Source organism: Leucopleurus acutus (assembly GCF_964270905.1).
Source record: "Leucopleurus acutus genome assembly, chromosome: 15".
Lineage (NCBI taxonomy): Eukaryota > Metazoa > Chordata > Mammalia > Artiodactyla > Delphinidae > Leucopleurus > Leucopleurus acutus.
Genome location: NC_139157.1, coordinates 7829948 through 7846342, shown reverse-complemented (window position 1 = coordinate 7846342; position 16395 = coordinate 7829948). Strand labels below are relative to the sequence as shown.

The following is a 16395-nucleotide window of genomic DNA, read 5'->3' as shown; positions in this document are numbered from 1 at the left end:
GTAATCCCTTTGGAAGAGAGTGCGGGGAGGCTCGCAGCGCCCTCGCTCACTGCTCTTGCGCTGTGAACTCCAACTCGACAGAATTAGGCCCTCAGCCCAGGGGACTCCCTGGCCCAGCAAACAGTTTGGCCCGTCATCCTCCCGCCCTTGCCTGAAACCCGTACCGCAGGGTGAAAGATTATTTCCAGTTGGTTGGCTTCCAGGGCTGTTACGCTTAGACAGCAAGTTGATTTCAGACCAGCCCATTGCACAGAAACCCACATGAGACCCTGACCCTGGGCCCTGCGGCCGAAGAGGTCTGGTCAGAGCTATGAGGGTGGTGCTTCAGCCATGCTCACCGTGGACGACGCTCTGGAGCAGGTCGGGGAGTTTGGCTGGTTCCAGAAGCAAGCCTTCCTGACGCTATGCCTGCTCTCTGCCGCCTTCGCCCCCATCTACGTGGGCATCGTCTTCCTGGCCTTCACCCCGGACCACCGCTGCCGGAGCCCCGGGGTGCCCGAGCTGAGCCGTCGATGCGGCTGGAGCCTGGCCGAAGAGCTCAACTACACGGTGCCGGGCCCCGGGCCCGAGGGCCAGGCCTTCCCCCGCCAGTGCCGCCGCTATGAGGTGGACTGGAACCAGAGCGCCCTCGGCTGCGTGGACCCGCTGGCCGGCCTGGCCGCCAACAGCAGCCTCCTGCCTCTGGGCCCCTGTCGGCACGGCTGGGTGTACGACACGCCCGGCTCCTCCGTCGTGACCGAGGTACGCGCAGGCCCTGCGCTGGGCCGAGCCTGTGGGTTTCAGGGCCAGGGAGGAAATAGATGACGAAGACTACAGGGTTCAGCTTCACGGCAGGAAAGAGGGAGCGGGGCTGTGTTCACTGAACTGTAGCATCAGCAGGCTCCAGGCTGGGCACTCGGGATTCTTCCCTCGTTTAATCCTGCACAGACTCTGGGTGTTAAAGGAAGAAACTGAGGAGAGACCATCGAGAGCCGGGCTGAGCTGGGTTGTTTGGACGCGGGTCTCTGGGGAGACCGGGGCTCCTCTTCTCTCTGCCCCGCTGGCTCCTCGGCAGGCCTGCGGAATTCACCTGGGGTCTAGCTTCCCCACTATTAGAATTGTGAAGCGCCTCCCCCTCGCCCCCACCCCCCCACCCCCTCCCCCGCTGCATTCAAGAGCCATGGACACGTGACAGCTGGACACTGGCCTCTGAGCTGGGTGGAAGCTGCCCTGCAGTCAGACAGAAACCCAGCCGTGCCCCGGACTGGCTGAGCGAAACTGAGTAGGTTACTCAACCTCTCTGAGCCTTAGTTTCCTCATCAGTAAACCAGCGATGACAATGCCCTGCCCTCACAGGGGTCAGCATGAAGGTGTTGACCAGACAAGCCGAGCTACGCTGGGTGTCCCACGGACGGCCCACGGGGGATGGGATGGCGGCAAAGGCTTTGCCTGCACAGTTTAATGAGTTATCTTTGTAAATATTTTAGTAAAAAGGCACCAGGCTTTTTTTCCTTCACGGACCCTGTGGAAAGTGTTGTACCGTGACAAGCGTGGGCACTGGGAATCTAGAAGCAGACCAGGACGGGGAAGTATTGTTCTCTGTGTCTGCAGTATACTCTGCTTGGAAAGGGTCAGATGCAAGAATTCATCCACTCACTCCTCCATCTGTTCATTCAGCAAACGTATTCCGAGCTTTTCCTCTGTTCGGGCACTGGGTGTGATGCCAGGAGGGAGACAGAGAAGAAACCTATGAGGTTTAAGGAGTTTGCAGTCTCCAGGGAGTGAGGGACAGATGGCAGTGGTGAGAATAAGACCGGCATCCCAGACCATGTGTGGGAGATGCGGAGGGGCCAGTGGGCTCTAAGGAGGGGGATCTTAGCTACTGAGCTGATCATGGGGGTCTTCCAGGAGGAGGTGGCATTTTTTAAAAAATTGAAGTATAGTTAATGTACAATGTTGTGTTAGTTTCAGGTGTACAGCAAAGTGATTCAGGTATACATACCTACATATCTATTTTTTTTCAGATTCTTTTTCCTTTAAGGTTATTACAAAATATTGAGTATAGTTCCCTGTGCTAGACAGTAGGTCCTTAGGAGGTAGCATTTGAATGGAGCCTCGGGTGGTATTTTGAGCAGTAAGGAGGGGGAACAGAGTGGGCGGGGAAGCGTGAGCCAAAGCTCAGGGGAGAGGGAGCCGGTGCTACATTCGGACAGCAACGAGCTGTTAAATTGATTGGAATCCAGGGTCCAGTAGAGGAGTCCCAGGGGAGAATGGTGGTACCAGCTCACCTTCAGGCCAGAGCACTGAGTCCTTACGCAGGTCACCAGATGAAATACAGGACGCCCGTTAAATTTGAATTTCAGGTCAACAGCGAACACTTTTTTCAGGATAATTAAGTCCCAGGTATTGCACAACATTTGCTACAATTGTTGTGCAATACCTGGGAATACAACCGAGGCTGAGAATGCAAATACTGCAGGGGGCATCCTTATACTAAAACAAGAGTTGTTTATCTGAAATTCCAATTCAACAGGGAACCATGTATTTTTTTTTTTTTTCTCTAAATCTGGCCACCCTGCCTTCGTGCCAAACAAGGGAGCTCGCTGGTCAGGCAGAGGACAAAGACCGTCCTCGCTGGACCTTGGGGATGGTCCAGGCGCTGATGGGCGTGGGGCTGGGGGCTTCGTCAGGCCGGGAGAGCCTGAGGAGGCCGAGACATGAGTCCCGGCGGGACTGTCAACCAACATGGTTGTCACAGGAATGAAAAGAAGAACCGATTTAAGAGATACAGGCCCGGCAGGGGCTGGGGGCCAATTTGCCAGAGGGCTCTGGCTGGGAAGGAAGGGGAACCGAGCTCCTGAAAACTGAGGCTGGAACACAGGGCAGCGGCAGTCTGTGCAGGTGTGGGAGCCTGGCCAGGTGGTGGCCTGAGCGGGACCGTGGACTTGGAGAGGAGGGGACACAGAAACGACGGGCCAACCGTGGGCTTCCAGTTGCCCTGTGATCCAGCGTTGGGGAGGCCTGGGAGGGCGAGCTGAGGGGCTGTAGGGTAGAGCTCATCTGGGGACCTGCGGAGTGTGAGGGCCGGTGGGGCCCGGCTGGAGGCGATGAAAGGCCATGAGAGCGCGGGCCTTGAGGTCAGCAGCGGGAGCACAATTTCTCCCGGAAGGAGTGGGCTTCCCTCTAACTCTCCCTTGCCACTGCCTCAAAACCCCTTTTGCCCCCTCTTCTCATCCAAAGCTGAAGCTTAATTTGGGGAGAATTCACCTTTGTTGTTCATTTCTGCAGAAATAATCTTTAACTTGGCCTTGCCTTGGACATTGGAACCGGCTTAGGGGAGGACGATGAGGCAACCTGTTTGAATACCCGGCTCCGCTACCCCCCTCGTCCTGGGGGCGGAGGTCAGGGTCCATCTGGGGCAGGAATGTGCTGTTTCCACCCTCGCCTGCTCCCAGGGATCACCTGGATTCTGATCCATATCTGCTGAGACAGGATCCACGGGAACCTGTGTTCTAACGAGGACGCTGGGCGATTCTGCACTCGGGCGAGCTTGGTGAATACCATGCTGCTCTGTAGGTTGTATTCCCACCACACGGCCTGGTCCCAGTGAAATTCCAGCAGGGACGGTGACCCGGCCTAGGACACCCCATCCTGCACTCCCCCTGTGCAGCCCCAGGCTTTCCCCAGGGGCCAGACTTGTCTTCCTGGTGGCACAAAAGTGTCTGGGGGCAGTGGCAGGGTTTGGGAGCACAGGGCCAGGCAGGCTCACGAGCCTTGCAGATGCCTCCAGACTGAGACCCTCAGCGCAGCTGGGGGCAGAGTCCTCGGGGAAGGCGGGGTTAGCAGGGAAGGCCGGGTGCCCCTTCCTTGAGCTCCGTGAACACTCTGGCTTCTGCACGTCCCCGGGGAAGGATGGTACCCAGGGCATTTCAGGAGGGGTGGCAGGGACATCTTACAAAGATGCTGACTGCAAAGAGTAGAACAAACCCAGGGCAAAAAAACCGGTGCCCTGCGGCTTTGGTGAAATCTAGAATGCACAGAAAGTCGTCTTGGCGGAGTGGGCGGAGGCTGCAAAGAGGCAGCTGCCGGTGCAGACCTGGGACAGCTAGATAACACCCAGGAGTGGCCTCCCCCGCATTCTGCTGACAGGGACCAGGGAGCAGGAAAGCCAAAGATCTGCAGGAGGAGCTTCCTGGCGAGGGCGTTTTCAGCTGAATTTTAAAGGGAATAAACACCCGGACCGGCAGAGAACGGGAGCGACTGGTATCTCATCCTGTCTCTCAGATCTGAGCTACTCTTGCGAGCAGACAGCGGGCTCCGGGCATGAGACAGATGGTAGCGCGAGCTCAGTATTAGTTTCTGAAAGTCCAGTGGTAGCAAGGAGTTTTCCTGTGTTTTTTTAACAGTGCTCATGACAGATCCCCGGGACCAGGAAAAGGGCATGGCTTGTGTAGGCAACTTCAGATTTTTAAAGGTGGTGGGTACAAAGCCTCCACTGAGAAAGTTAAATGGTTTATTATCTACCAAACCATGTGCACATGATTCGTCCCTGCAGTGCCTGCACTAGCTCTGTGACGGCGACAGGACGGGCACCACACACCTATCAGACTGGGAAACTGGGAGACTAAGGCCCAAAGTTGCTAAGTGACCTCCCTGCATCACACCCCACAGTGTCGCCTGGTGGGGCGGAACCATGAATCCAAAGTGTCCCTGGACACCACCCAGCTGGTGCTGTGCCAGGAATGGGGAGGCGAGGGCCCCGGCTGCTACCCCCCAGCCCCTCTCGCGTCCCTGGGGCGCCGTCCTGCTTTCTGCACCGCTGAGCTCTAAGCGGTGATGCTCCCGCATTCGGGCCCCCCAGCTTGCCCAGGCGTGTGGGCATCACCACGCGTGTGCCAGGCATGGAGGGAACCCCGCACACACCAGTGTCCTTCCCCAGGGGACCCGCTCCTGCCTCTGCCTAGGTCTTTCCCCCTCAATCCCTCCCTCTGAGTCTCCTGCCACCCCTGGGTCCCCCTCACCCCACTCCCTGCACACTGTGCAGCACACAGGCTGCTCCCTAGAAGCTCCCACCGCCGGGCCTGTGTGTCTTTGCTCAGCGATTCTCGTGTTGACACTCACAGCTCCATCAGTCATGACCAATTTACATAATTATGGGTAGAATTTACATAATTAAACATATAATTAATATGTACTTAATTAAGGGCCTTGACCAACTCTGGAAGACATTTATTTTACCACATTTATGTCTTTGGATAATTACTTTGCTGTATTTCCTTTAGAAACCTTCCCTTTTGGCCATGCTGTCTTTTGATAACTGTCAGCGGCCCTTGACAACAGCCTGTTTAGTGTATATTGAGGGTAAAGCCACGATAAAGATATTAGGCATATAATGACATTGACTGAGATTCACCAGAAACCTTGAATTTGTCTTATGAAAATGTGGTAAAGAGGAAAAGGTGTGAAGCACCTGGGGGATCCACATTTTGTGTTGTACGTTTACATTGTCCGGAGGGAGGATGGAAGGTGTAGTTTGACTTACAAACGGTCTTGTGTTTCCGGCCCCTCCGACCGCGGTGTGACCCGCAGTTTAACCTGGTGTGCGATGACTCTTGGAAGGTGGACCTCTTTCAGTCCTGTGTGAATGTGGGCTTCTTCCTGGGCTCTCTGGGCGCCGGCTACGTTGCAGACAGGTACGTAAAGGCCGATCCGACTGAACAGCACCAACACCGTGGAGAGAACGGACTTTAGGGGCCAATGGCGGGAGAACGCGGCCAGTGGGAATCTTTGCAGCAGTTGAGGGAGACAAGACATGACAGCGAGTGCTTTGGACTTTGTGGGGCAGCAGGACGGAGGCAGGTGGGGATTTAGGATGGGTTTCAGAGGTTGAAACTGCACGCAGAGTGTATAGCTGGGGTGTGGGGCTGAGAGGAAGGGGGACAGAGCCACTGTTTATGCTTCTAGCTGATGGGTGGAGGCGGGCAGGGCCATTTTTTGAGATGGGACAGAACAGGTTAGGGGCAGCCTCGGTTGCTGCTTTTTGGGGTGAAGTGGGTGGGAGCAAGCAAGAGTTCTGTCTTGGGGCTTCCCCGGTGGCGCAGTGGCTGGGAGTCCGCCTGCCGATGCAGGGGACGCGGGTTCGTGCCCCGGTCCGGGAAGATCCCACATGCCGCGGAGCGGCTGGGCCCGTGAGCCATGGCCACTGAGCCTGCGCGTCTGGAGAGGCCGCGACAGTGAGAGGCCCGTGTACCACAAAAAAAAAAAAAATAAATAAAAGAGTTCTGTCTTGGAAGTGGTAAGATTGGAGATGTGTTCAGAGTAGCCTGTGAGACAGAGAAGAGGTGCCAAGAAGGCAGCTGGATTATGAGGTTTGGGCTAGAGTTAAATACTTGGGCTTTGTCACCGGCAATTGGTATTTAAAGCTATAAACCATGTCTGAGATAAGCTAGGAGAGGGCATATGGAGAGAAGAGCCACATGTAGAAGTTGGTGGGCAATGGCAGTGTCAGTGGAAGGTTGAAGGTAAGTGAGAGATGAGAGAGTGGATTTTTGTGTGTGGACGACTCTTCCCCACACACCCCCCCACCCCGTATTTCCTTAAAGCACCCCGTATTTCCTTAATTTCATCTTTACATGTGGGAAGAAGTTGGAGTGAATTTTTCAGTCACAATAGATTAGAATATTTTTAGCATTTATTTATTTATTTTCAGGAGTAGATAATTTTCATGTATGAGTTTAAAAAATATATATTTGTTTTGTTTCTTAAATTCCACATATGAGTGAGATCACATGGTATATGTCTTTCTCTGTCTGACTACTTTCACTTAACATAATACCCTCTACGTCCATCTATGTTGTCACAAATTTATTCTATTCTATGGCTGAGTAATATTGCATTATTATATATATATATATATATATATATACACACACACACACACACACACACACCAAATCTTTATTCATTCATCGATTGATGGACATTTAGGTTGCTTCCATATATTGGCTATTGTAAATAATGCTGCCATAAACATAGAGGTGCAGATATCTTTTTGAATTAGTGTTTTTATTTTCTTTGGAAAAATACCCAGATGTGGAACTGTTGGATTGTATGGTAGTTCCATTTTAAATTTTTGGAAGAAACTCCACACTGTTTTCCATAGTGGCTGCATCAATTTACATTCCCACCAACAGTGTACTAAGGTTCCCTTTTCTCCACATCCTTGTCAACATTTGTTATTTATTGTCTTTTTGATAATAGCCATTCTGATAGGTGTGAGGTGATATCTTGTAGTTTTGATTTGCATTTCCCTGATTATTAGTGATGTTGAGCATCTCTTCATGTGTTTGTTGGCCATCTGTATGTCTTCATTGGAACAATGTCTATTCAGATCCTCTGACCATTTTAAAATCTGGTTGTTTGTTTTTTTGATATTGAGTTGTATGAGCTCTTTATATATTTTGGATATTAACCACTTATCAGATATATTGTTTGCAAATATCTTCTTCCATTCTGTAGACAGCCTTTTCATTTTGTTGATAATTTCTTTTGCTGTGCAAAAGCTTTTTAGTTTGATGGAGTACCATTTGTTTGTTTTTGCTTTTGTTTTCCTTGCCTGAGGAGACATATCCAAAAAATATTGCTAAGACTGATGTCAAAGAGCCTACGGCCTATGTTTGCTTCCAGGAGTTTTGTAGTTTCAGGTCTTACATTTAAGTCTTTAATTCATTTTGAGTTTATTTTTGTATATAGTGTGAGAAAGTAGTCTAGCTTGATTCTTTTGCATGTAGCTGTCCAGTTTTCCCACCATCAGTTATTGAGGAGGCTGTCTTTCTCTTATTGTATATTCTTGTCCCCTTTTTCATAGATTAATTGACATATAAGTGTGGGCTTATTTCTGGGCTCTCTATTCTGTTCCACTGATCTATGTGCCTGTTTTTGTGCCAGTACCATAGTGTTTTGATTACAGTGGCTTTGTAGTATATTTTGAAATCAGGGAGCCTGATACCTCCAGCTTTGTACTTCTTTCTCAAGATGGTTTTGGCTATTTGGAGTCTTTTGTGTTTCCATACAAATTTTAGAATTATTTGTTCTACTTACATGAAAAATGTTATTGGTATTCTATGGTATTGTATTGTATTGAATTCAATACACTGTATTGAATCTGTAGATTGCCTTGAATGAAGTATTCTTCCAATCCATAAGCACAGTATATCTTTCCATTTTTTTGTATTGTCTTCAATGTTTTCATCAATGTCTTGTAGTTTTCTGAGTACACATCTTTTACTTCCTTGGTTAGATTTATTCCTAGGTATTTTATTTTTTTTGATGCAATTGTAAATGGGATTGTTTCCTTAATTTCTCTTTCTGATAGTTTGTCATTACTGTATAAAAATGCAACAGATTTCTGTATATTAATTTTGTAGCCTGTAACTGCTGAATTCATTGATTAGTTCTAATAGTTTTTTTGGTGGCATCTTTAGGATTTTCTACATTAGTATGTCTTCTGCAGTGACTGTTTTACTTCTTCTGTTGGATTCCTTTCTTCTTTCTTTTCTTTCTTTCTTTCTTTCTTCCTTCCTTCCTTCCTTTCTTTCTTTCTTTCTTTTTTTGTCTGATTGCTGTGGCTAGGACTTCCAATATCATGTTGAGTAAAAATGGTGAGAGTAGATATCCTTGTCTTGTTCCTGATCTTAGAGGAATTTCTTTCAGCTTTTCACCACTGAGTATGATGTTGGCTGTGTGTTTGTCATATATGGCCTTTATTATGTTGAGGTATGTTCCCTCTATGCTTACTTTCTGGAGAGTTCTCCATTATAAATGGAGGTTGAATTTTGTCAAAAGCCTTTTCTGTAACTATTGAGATTATCGTATGGTTTTTATTCTTCAATTTGTTAACGTGGTGTATCACATTGATTGATTTGCAGATATGGAAACATCCTTGTATCCCTGAGATAAGTCCTGCTTGATCATAGTGTATGATTTTTTTTAATGTATTGTTGTATTTGGTTTACTAATATTTTGTTGAAAACTTTTGCATCTATGGTCATCAGTGATATTGGCCTGTCATTTTCTCTTTTTGTGGTGTCTTTGTCTGATTTCAGTATCAGGGTGATGCTGGCCTCTTAGAATGAGCTTGGAAGCATTCCTTTCTCTTCAATTTTCTGAAATAGTTTGAACAGGATAGGTGTTAACTCTTCTTTAAACGTTTGGTAGAATTCACCTGTGAAGCTGTCTGGTCCTGGGTTTTTGTTTGTTGGGAAATTTTTTAAAAAATTACTGAGTCCATTTCATTACTGGTAATTGGTCTGTTCATATTTTCTATTTCTTCCTGATTCAGCCTTGAGAGATTGTATATTTCTAGAAGTTTATCCATTTCTTCCAGGTTGTTCATTTTATTGGTGTATAATGATTCGTAGTAATCTCTTATGACCTTTGTATTTCTGTGGTATCAGTTGTAACTTCTTTTTCATTTCTGATTTTATTGATTTGAGCCCTCTGTCTCTTTTTCTTGATGAGTCTGGCTAAAGGTTTATCAATTTTGTTTATCTTCTCAAAGAACCTGCTCTTAGTTTCATTGACTTTTTCTATTGTTTTCTTAGTCTCTATTACACTTATTTCTGCTCTGATCTTTATAATTTCTTTCCTTCTACTAACTTGGGTTTTATCTGTTCTTCTTTTTCTAGTTCCTTTAGGTGTAAGGTTAGGTTGTTTATTTGAGATTTTTCTTGTTTCCTGAGGTAGGCTTGTATCACTATAAACTTCCCTCTTAAAACTGTTTTTGCTGCATCCCATAGGTTTTAGATCATTGCGATTTAGATCATTAGTCATCATTAGTCATCATTGCGATTTAGATCATTAGTCATTTAGATCATAGTCATCATTTAGATGACTCTTTAAAACAAGATGGCTGTGAAGGAAATGTGGAAGTGGAGAGGTGAAGGGTCCAGGAAGATGAGAACAATATCATGGAGAGAGCAAGGAACCAAAGGGGCTCAGTCAAGGGCTGGACCCAAGTGCAGTGGGTGAGGCTGCCTTTGGGAGGAGACACAGGAGAAAATGGATGCTGGTACTAGTATGTCTGAACATTCTTGGGTAAGAAGATGTGGGCTTCAGACAAGAAGTGTCTCTATATAGAAGTTTGAGGCAAGAAGACATGGAGTAGATAAATGAAGTAGACATGCTGGAAGCCAGGAAGGAGGATGACAGGGAAAGGCAGAGGGCTTGCTGGGCCTGGTGGGGAGAGATCCTGGGTGTGGGCAAGTTCAATGTAACCACATAAGAGGTTGGTCCCTTCCTTCCTTGCCTTACTGCCAGAGAATGTGGGATAAGATTTAAAAGATCGAATCAATAAAGCACAATTATGGGATGAAGTTTTAGCAAATAATTTGCCCATTTTATTCATGAAAAAGGAAGGGAAAACCGCTTTTCAATAGTTATCCTATTAGGGGCTTTCCTGGTGGTGCAGTGATTAAGAATCCACCTGCCAATACAGGGGACATGGGTTTGAGCCCTGGTCTGGGAAGATCCCACATGCCGCGGAGCAACTAAGCCTGTGTGCCACAACTACTGAGCCTGCGCTCTAGAGCCCGTGCTCCACAACAAGAGAAGCCACCGCAATGTGAGGCCCACACACTGCAACAAAGAGTAGCCCTCGCTCACAGCACCTAGAGAAAGCCCACACGCAGGAACAAAGACCCAATGCAGCCAAAAATAAATAAAATAAAATAAATAAATTTATTAAAATATATTTATACTATTAGAACTGAAGGTTTTCCCAGAAAAACTAGTATGACCATCGATAAGACTAACTATGTGGGGGAAAAGCCTGGCTTCTGGTGCACCCTGTTAATAACAATACAGTCTGTTAAATACAAAGGTAATGAGAGGAGATGAGCCTGAGAAGTAGGAGAGTCAGTGAGGGAGGCCACTCATCCTTGACTGAGATGCCGTGTTGCTGAGAGCGCTCAGGATTCCTCCTCAGTGTGGCTTAATGAACCCCGCAAGAGCCGCTGGTCGCTGTTCACTGAGGATGGACCAGGTCAGGCTTTGAGGAGGGGCAGTGATCAACGGACTGCATGGTCCCTCAGAAAAACTGTCTTGTCTCCCACGAGAGACACTTGCTGTCCCATCGTCCCTGTGAACACTCAATACTCACCTCACCTCGCTGTCTCCTTGCCTCTGAAGGTTTGGTCGTAAAGTATGCCTCTTGGCCACCACCCTCATCAGCGCCATCTTGGGCGTCCTGACGGCCGTTGCTCCAGACTACACGTCCCTGCTGCTCTTCCGCCTGGGGCAGGGGCTGGTCAGCAAGGGCAGCTGGACGGCTGGCTACACCTTGAGTAAGCATCTGCTGGCCTGAGGTTTCCACACACTTTAAGGAGCCACGGAAGTCAGGTAGTGGGGTAGAATGGGATGAAGCCAAATGTGGAGGTGGGTTTTTTGGGGGAAGAGGATGTTTGCAGGGTCTAGAGAAAGTGTGGTCATTCTAGCTGTATTTGTTGTCTGCGTGACTAGGGCTGGGCATGCTGTCAGGATGGCCTCCTTCTCTCTCTCTCTTGCACGCTCTCTTTCTTTTTGTTTGAGAGACACTTATATAACCACTTTAATAAATCAGTGTTTCCTATCAACTAATCCATTTGGGAAAAGAAGATCACATGTGATGTGGTTACAACGATGGGGGTGTGCAGGAAGGGGAGACAGGTGGGAGAGTATTTTAACATTTTAAATATGAAAGAACCAGCATCTTTCAAAGTAAATACAACAAACTCAACTGGTTTGAAGGACAGTAAACAGGAGAGAAGACATAGAGGAAATAAAAGAAGAGATAAACATAATGATTTTTAAAAATGAAGTGCAAAGCAATGTAATTCTATATACTATTTTTTTTTTCAAATTTTCTCTGAAGGGTAAGAATAGAAAATGAAAAATACTTCCTTAGAAGAAGGTAGTATAAGAACCATCTGTGCTTCCCTCGGCCAGTTTTCGGGCACATCAGACAGCAGTGAGGATAACCCACATCTCTGCCATGTCTTGCCGTCTCTGAAGACGAAGTCCTATGGCTTGGCATCCTGAGAAATAGTTCACTAGAGCCGAGAAAAATCATATTCCTCCCTTGAGAAACCATGAACACGCCGGTTAAGTGTAGTGAGTTCAGCACATATTTAGTGAGAGCCCAGCCACTTATATGCTGAACGTGCACTCCTTGGCCCGTGGTGAAGAGGATTAATTTTGAGGTCAAATCTACACCCAACACTGACCGGCTGTGTGATCTTACAGACAAGTTCCATAACCTCTCCGTGCCTCAGGCTCCTCCGCATGGGAATGACAAGGCTGTGAGGTAGACGAGGTGCCCCAGGTGTAGCCTAGAGGGATGCCCGCCCCAGACTCCTCCCTGCAGCGCGCGCACCTGCTGCCACTTGGCAGGCAGGGGGCGAGATAGGGTGCCTAGAGAGATAAGGCCCCCGTCCTCCCTCAAGGAGCTCAAAGGCTAGAGAGAAAGGGAGACCCACCGGGAATCCCATTTACCCGCGGTGGAGCGAGAGCTACCCCTGGCCTCGTTCTTCCCGCGGCTGTCCCCGCTTGCTGTGGGCCACACACCCCCTGGTCCTGTGCACGCTGCTCCTGCGCAGTCCCCTGTATTGACTCCTCTTCTGCTCCCCGACCCCTCAACGTGGCAGGACCCAGGAGACTGTGCTCCCCCATCCCCCAGTCTGTCCCACCTGTGCCCCCCTCCCCAGCCCTGCTGTCCCCTTTACTTTCAAAATCCCTCCGGAACCCCATTCATCTCACTCCTCTGCTGTCTCCACAGCTCGCAGACACCAGCGTCACCTCACCTCCACGGTGGTCTCCCTGTGGCACCTACAGGCAGCAGCACAGTGAGCCTTTAATAGACGTGGGATCGCGTCACCCCTGTGCCGCGGCGGCTCTGCGTTTCCCGCAGTGGAAGCCAATGTTCTGGGCAAGCCTATGAGGCCCCCCAGGAGGGAGCATTGCCCCACTGACGGGGGTCCTCGTCCACAGGGCCACCGCGCTGCTGTTTCCTCTGCCTGGAACTCGCTTCGCCCTTCTTTGTTTGGCTAAACTCCCTCAACTCTTGCAGGTCTTGGCTCAAACGTCATGCACGAGCTCCACCCCACTGCTCTCTGAAAATCTGCACCCCCTCCACCCTGGACTCTCCTGAATCCCCTCGGGCCACCTACCTTCTCTCTCCGCACAGCGTGTTATGACCGGCTGTGACTTCTCGCTTGTGTGTGTCGTCCACCACCTCTCACGTGAATGCGGGCTTAGGAGGGCAGGACTCTGCCGACTGAGCTCACGATACATCCAAACACCCACAACACGCCCAGGTCCCTGGCGGGCACTCAAAGACCGTCGTGAAATTGACGAGCGCTCCCGGGGGTCGTGGAAAATAGTCCAGCTCGGCCTGGAGCCGATGGGAGGAAGGCTCCGGGGAAGAGAGCCCGGCAGACTGAATCCTGCCGCGTGAAAAGGAGAACTCCAGACGGCAGATGGGGGGTTTGCAAAAGGGGCGGCTGCAGGAGAGCCGGGACTAAAGGACTGGGCCTCGTGGGGAGGAGACGGAAGGGCGTTTGGGGAAGGAGCCCCGGAGGCGCACGGAGGAGGCGGGGGCGCGCCGCCCTGGCTTCTCTCCTCGGTGGAGCCCAGCAGTGACGCTTCTCCTGTTTCAGTCACAGAATTCGTGGGCTTGGGCTACAGAAGAACGGTGGCGATCCTCTACCAGGTGGCGTTCACGGTGGGGCTCGTGCTGCTCTCCGGGCTGGCCTACGCTGTCCCTCACTGGCGCTGGCTCCAGCTGGCCGTGTCTCTGCCCACCTTCCTCCTCCCGCTGTGCTACTGGTACTGTGTCCTCGCGGGGACCCCGTCTTCCCGGCGGCCGGGGCGGCCCTACCCGCAGGCCTGGGGCTTACAGCCACCTGTGCCGTTTGGGGAGCTCTGTCACATTCCCCCGGGGGCGCTGCCCTCAAATAGAGCTTCTTTCAACTCGCGTCCCCAAGATAGAGGCTGGGATGCTACGAGTCAGACAGAAGGGCACCGAGTCACAAAGGAGGCATCTGCTGTCTGTCGAGTGAATGAAGGGATGAAAGGATCTTTGGGGAGTGTGCACATTAAACCGTTAGGAACAAAACCCGTTCAAGTGAGCTGTTAATCTTATTAGCTGTAAGCCCTTGGCAGGGTGAAGGGAGGGGCAACTAGACAGCTGAGTTTTTATTGTGGGGGAGGGAAGCGGGGGTCGGTGGGGGGGGGCGTGGTAGCAGAGAGAGAGAACGATCGCGTCCATGCAGCTTTCGTCACCGTTTTGCTGAGGGCAGATCTTTTCCATGGGAGGCATCGAGTCCACCCAGTTTCTCAAACCTGCGGCTCTAAGTACACTCCCGTCCAGGAAGAGCCTGCTCCCTCCTTGTCAGTGTGAAACAAGGGGCCCTCCAGTGACGGGACCCCCTGGCTGAGTCCCGATGTCCGGGCTGGGTGAGACTATACCTGTGTGTTTTCAGATGACCAGAGATTCCCAATCTTTGACTTTATAACATCCCTGCCCCATTTGAAATAAACACCATGGTGTACTTGATGCTAAAAAAAAAAGTGACTATAGTTTATTTTGTTTTGGAAATATTTTGAGACATGTTCCACAGCCCCTGTCTTACGAGGAGGCAGCGGCTGTATCGCAAGGGGTGGGGCGTGTGGAGCATCTATCATGTGTGAGAGATTTCCTGGGGTGGGGAGCAGGGCTGCTGGCTTCCAGGAGAGCATGGGACCCCCGCCCCGCCGGATGAAGGCTACATAGGAAGCGATGGTTCTCTTCTGGTCCGTAAATCCTAGCAGGTGGCACTAAGAGCACGAGTGACTCACAGAGCTCCTGTGTGGGCTCTCTGGGCCAGCACACAGTGGCCCCAGATGCTCGTCCACCAGACGCTTGAGGAATCACAGTCCCAGCGTGAGCCCCTGATCGGGGCTTAACATCAGATGAGCTCCGCAGAGAATGAGACGTCGTGATGATGTGTGTCCCCAGGTTTGTGCCCGAGTCTCCCCGATGGCTGTTATCGCAAAAGAGAAACACTCAAGCAGTAAAGATAATGGACCACATAGCCCAGAAGAATGGGAAATTGCCTCCTGCCGACCTCAAGGTGACAGCCTAGCAGAGGGTTTCTCCCGTCACTGAACCTTGGGTTGCATTTATCACTTAGAGCATGCCTGTGGGGCTGCCTTGGGAGGCAAGAGGGCACTGGTGACATTTGGGGTGATGGGTGTGGCGGGCAGCCATGCGAGGACCGACCTCGGGGCGGGGGCCGGGAAAGGGGACCCTGATGGTGTTTCCTGCTCACGGCAGCTTGGGTGCAGCTGACGCCCTGACTCCTTCCTAGATGCTGTCTCTCAAAGAGGATGTCACTGAAAAGCTGAGCCCCTCGTTTGTAGACCTGTTCCGCACGCCGCACCTGAGGAAGCACACCTTCATCCTGATGTACCTGTGGTAAGGGCCCTTTCCGACGCCTGTCCCCAGATGGAACTGGTGGGCTTACCTGCATACCCGGGTACAAGTTAAAGACAGTGGAACAACTCAGGTGGAAAAAGAGAAGCATGAAAAGGAATTTCCAGATGGTTTTCCAGTGGTCAGAGAGCCCTTAAAAAGACACCTGATTTCTCCCTTGAGGATTGCGTAGTAGAGGAAGGGCCTCATTTTAGTAAGAAGAAATTCTTACGTAGGAGAGGTCAACAGTAAGCTGGACGGAGGGTTCTCAAGGTTGCCTCAAATCCCACACGTCTCGTCTTTGGGGAGTAGCCGAGTCTTGACATAGCGTCAGGAGGTGGATGAGATGTCAGTGGCTCTTGGGGCTTTCACGGAGGAAGAGCCCTTCCTCGCATCTAAGACCTTTATAGACCCCGATGAGAGTATCAGTGCTTTTTTTCACCCCCCAATTAGGAAACTCACATCCACATCCAGATTCACCCATGTACCCCCGGCACACCCCCGGGGCTGCATCCACCTCCCAGGTAGCTACCTGGAGACGGGGTCTCCGCGCTCTTCCCTCAAGGGGCGCCGGGTCAGCTCCCGACATCAGGGCTTTCTCCTCAGCACGAGGGAGGTTGTTCAGTTACTCCCCGGATGCCGGGGCTGAGTAGCTGCACCCTGGGCTTCCCTTCCACTGGAGTCGCTCTGCTGCCCTGCCCTTGTGTGCCCTCCCATGAAATCAGGGTTCCAACTAAGAGGGCAGCCCCTGGCACCCTCAGTAATTATTTGCTGAAGGTGGAATGAATGACCATACTGTTCCACAGAGTCCATCCCAGGTTCCTTAGATGCCAGGCTAACCTGACCCTGTCCCGGCAGCCCCGGTCACTGTGTCTCCAGGCAGGCCCAGGAGTCCTGTGCCCGCTACGTGATGGGCCTCTGCAAGCACC

General features: G+C 50.5%; 1 protein-coding gene across 3 annotated transcripts in view; it reads left to right on the top strand.

Moving 5' to 3' along the window:
• Window positions 1-231: 231 nt before the first annotated feature.
• Window positions 232-16395, top strand: part of LOC309972258 (solute carrier family 22 member 1) — a 33276-nt gene continuing 17112 nt past the window's right edge. For all 3 annotated transcript variants that reach the window (XM_082855874.1, XM_082855872.1, XM_082855873.1), the window contains exons 1-6: window positions 232-741; window positions 5569-5672; window positions 11167-11321; window positions 13671-13839; window positions 15011-15125; window positions 15363-15469. In XM_082855874.1, the coding sequence (XP_082712000.1) occupies window positions 331-741; window positions 5569-5672; window positions 11167-11321; window positions 13671-13839; window positions 15011-15125; window positions 15363-15469 (1061 nt within the window). In that variant the 5' untranslated portion in view covers window positions 232-330. The remainder of the gene's footprint in view (window positions 742-5568; window positions 5673-11166; window positions 11322-13670; window positions 13840-15010; window positions 15126-15362; window positions 15470-16395) is intronic.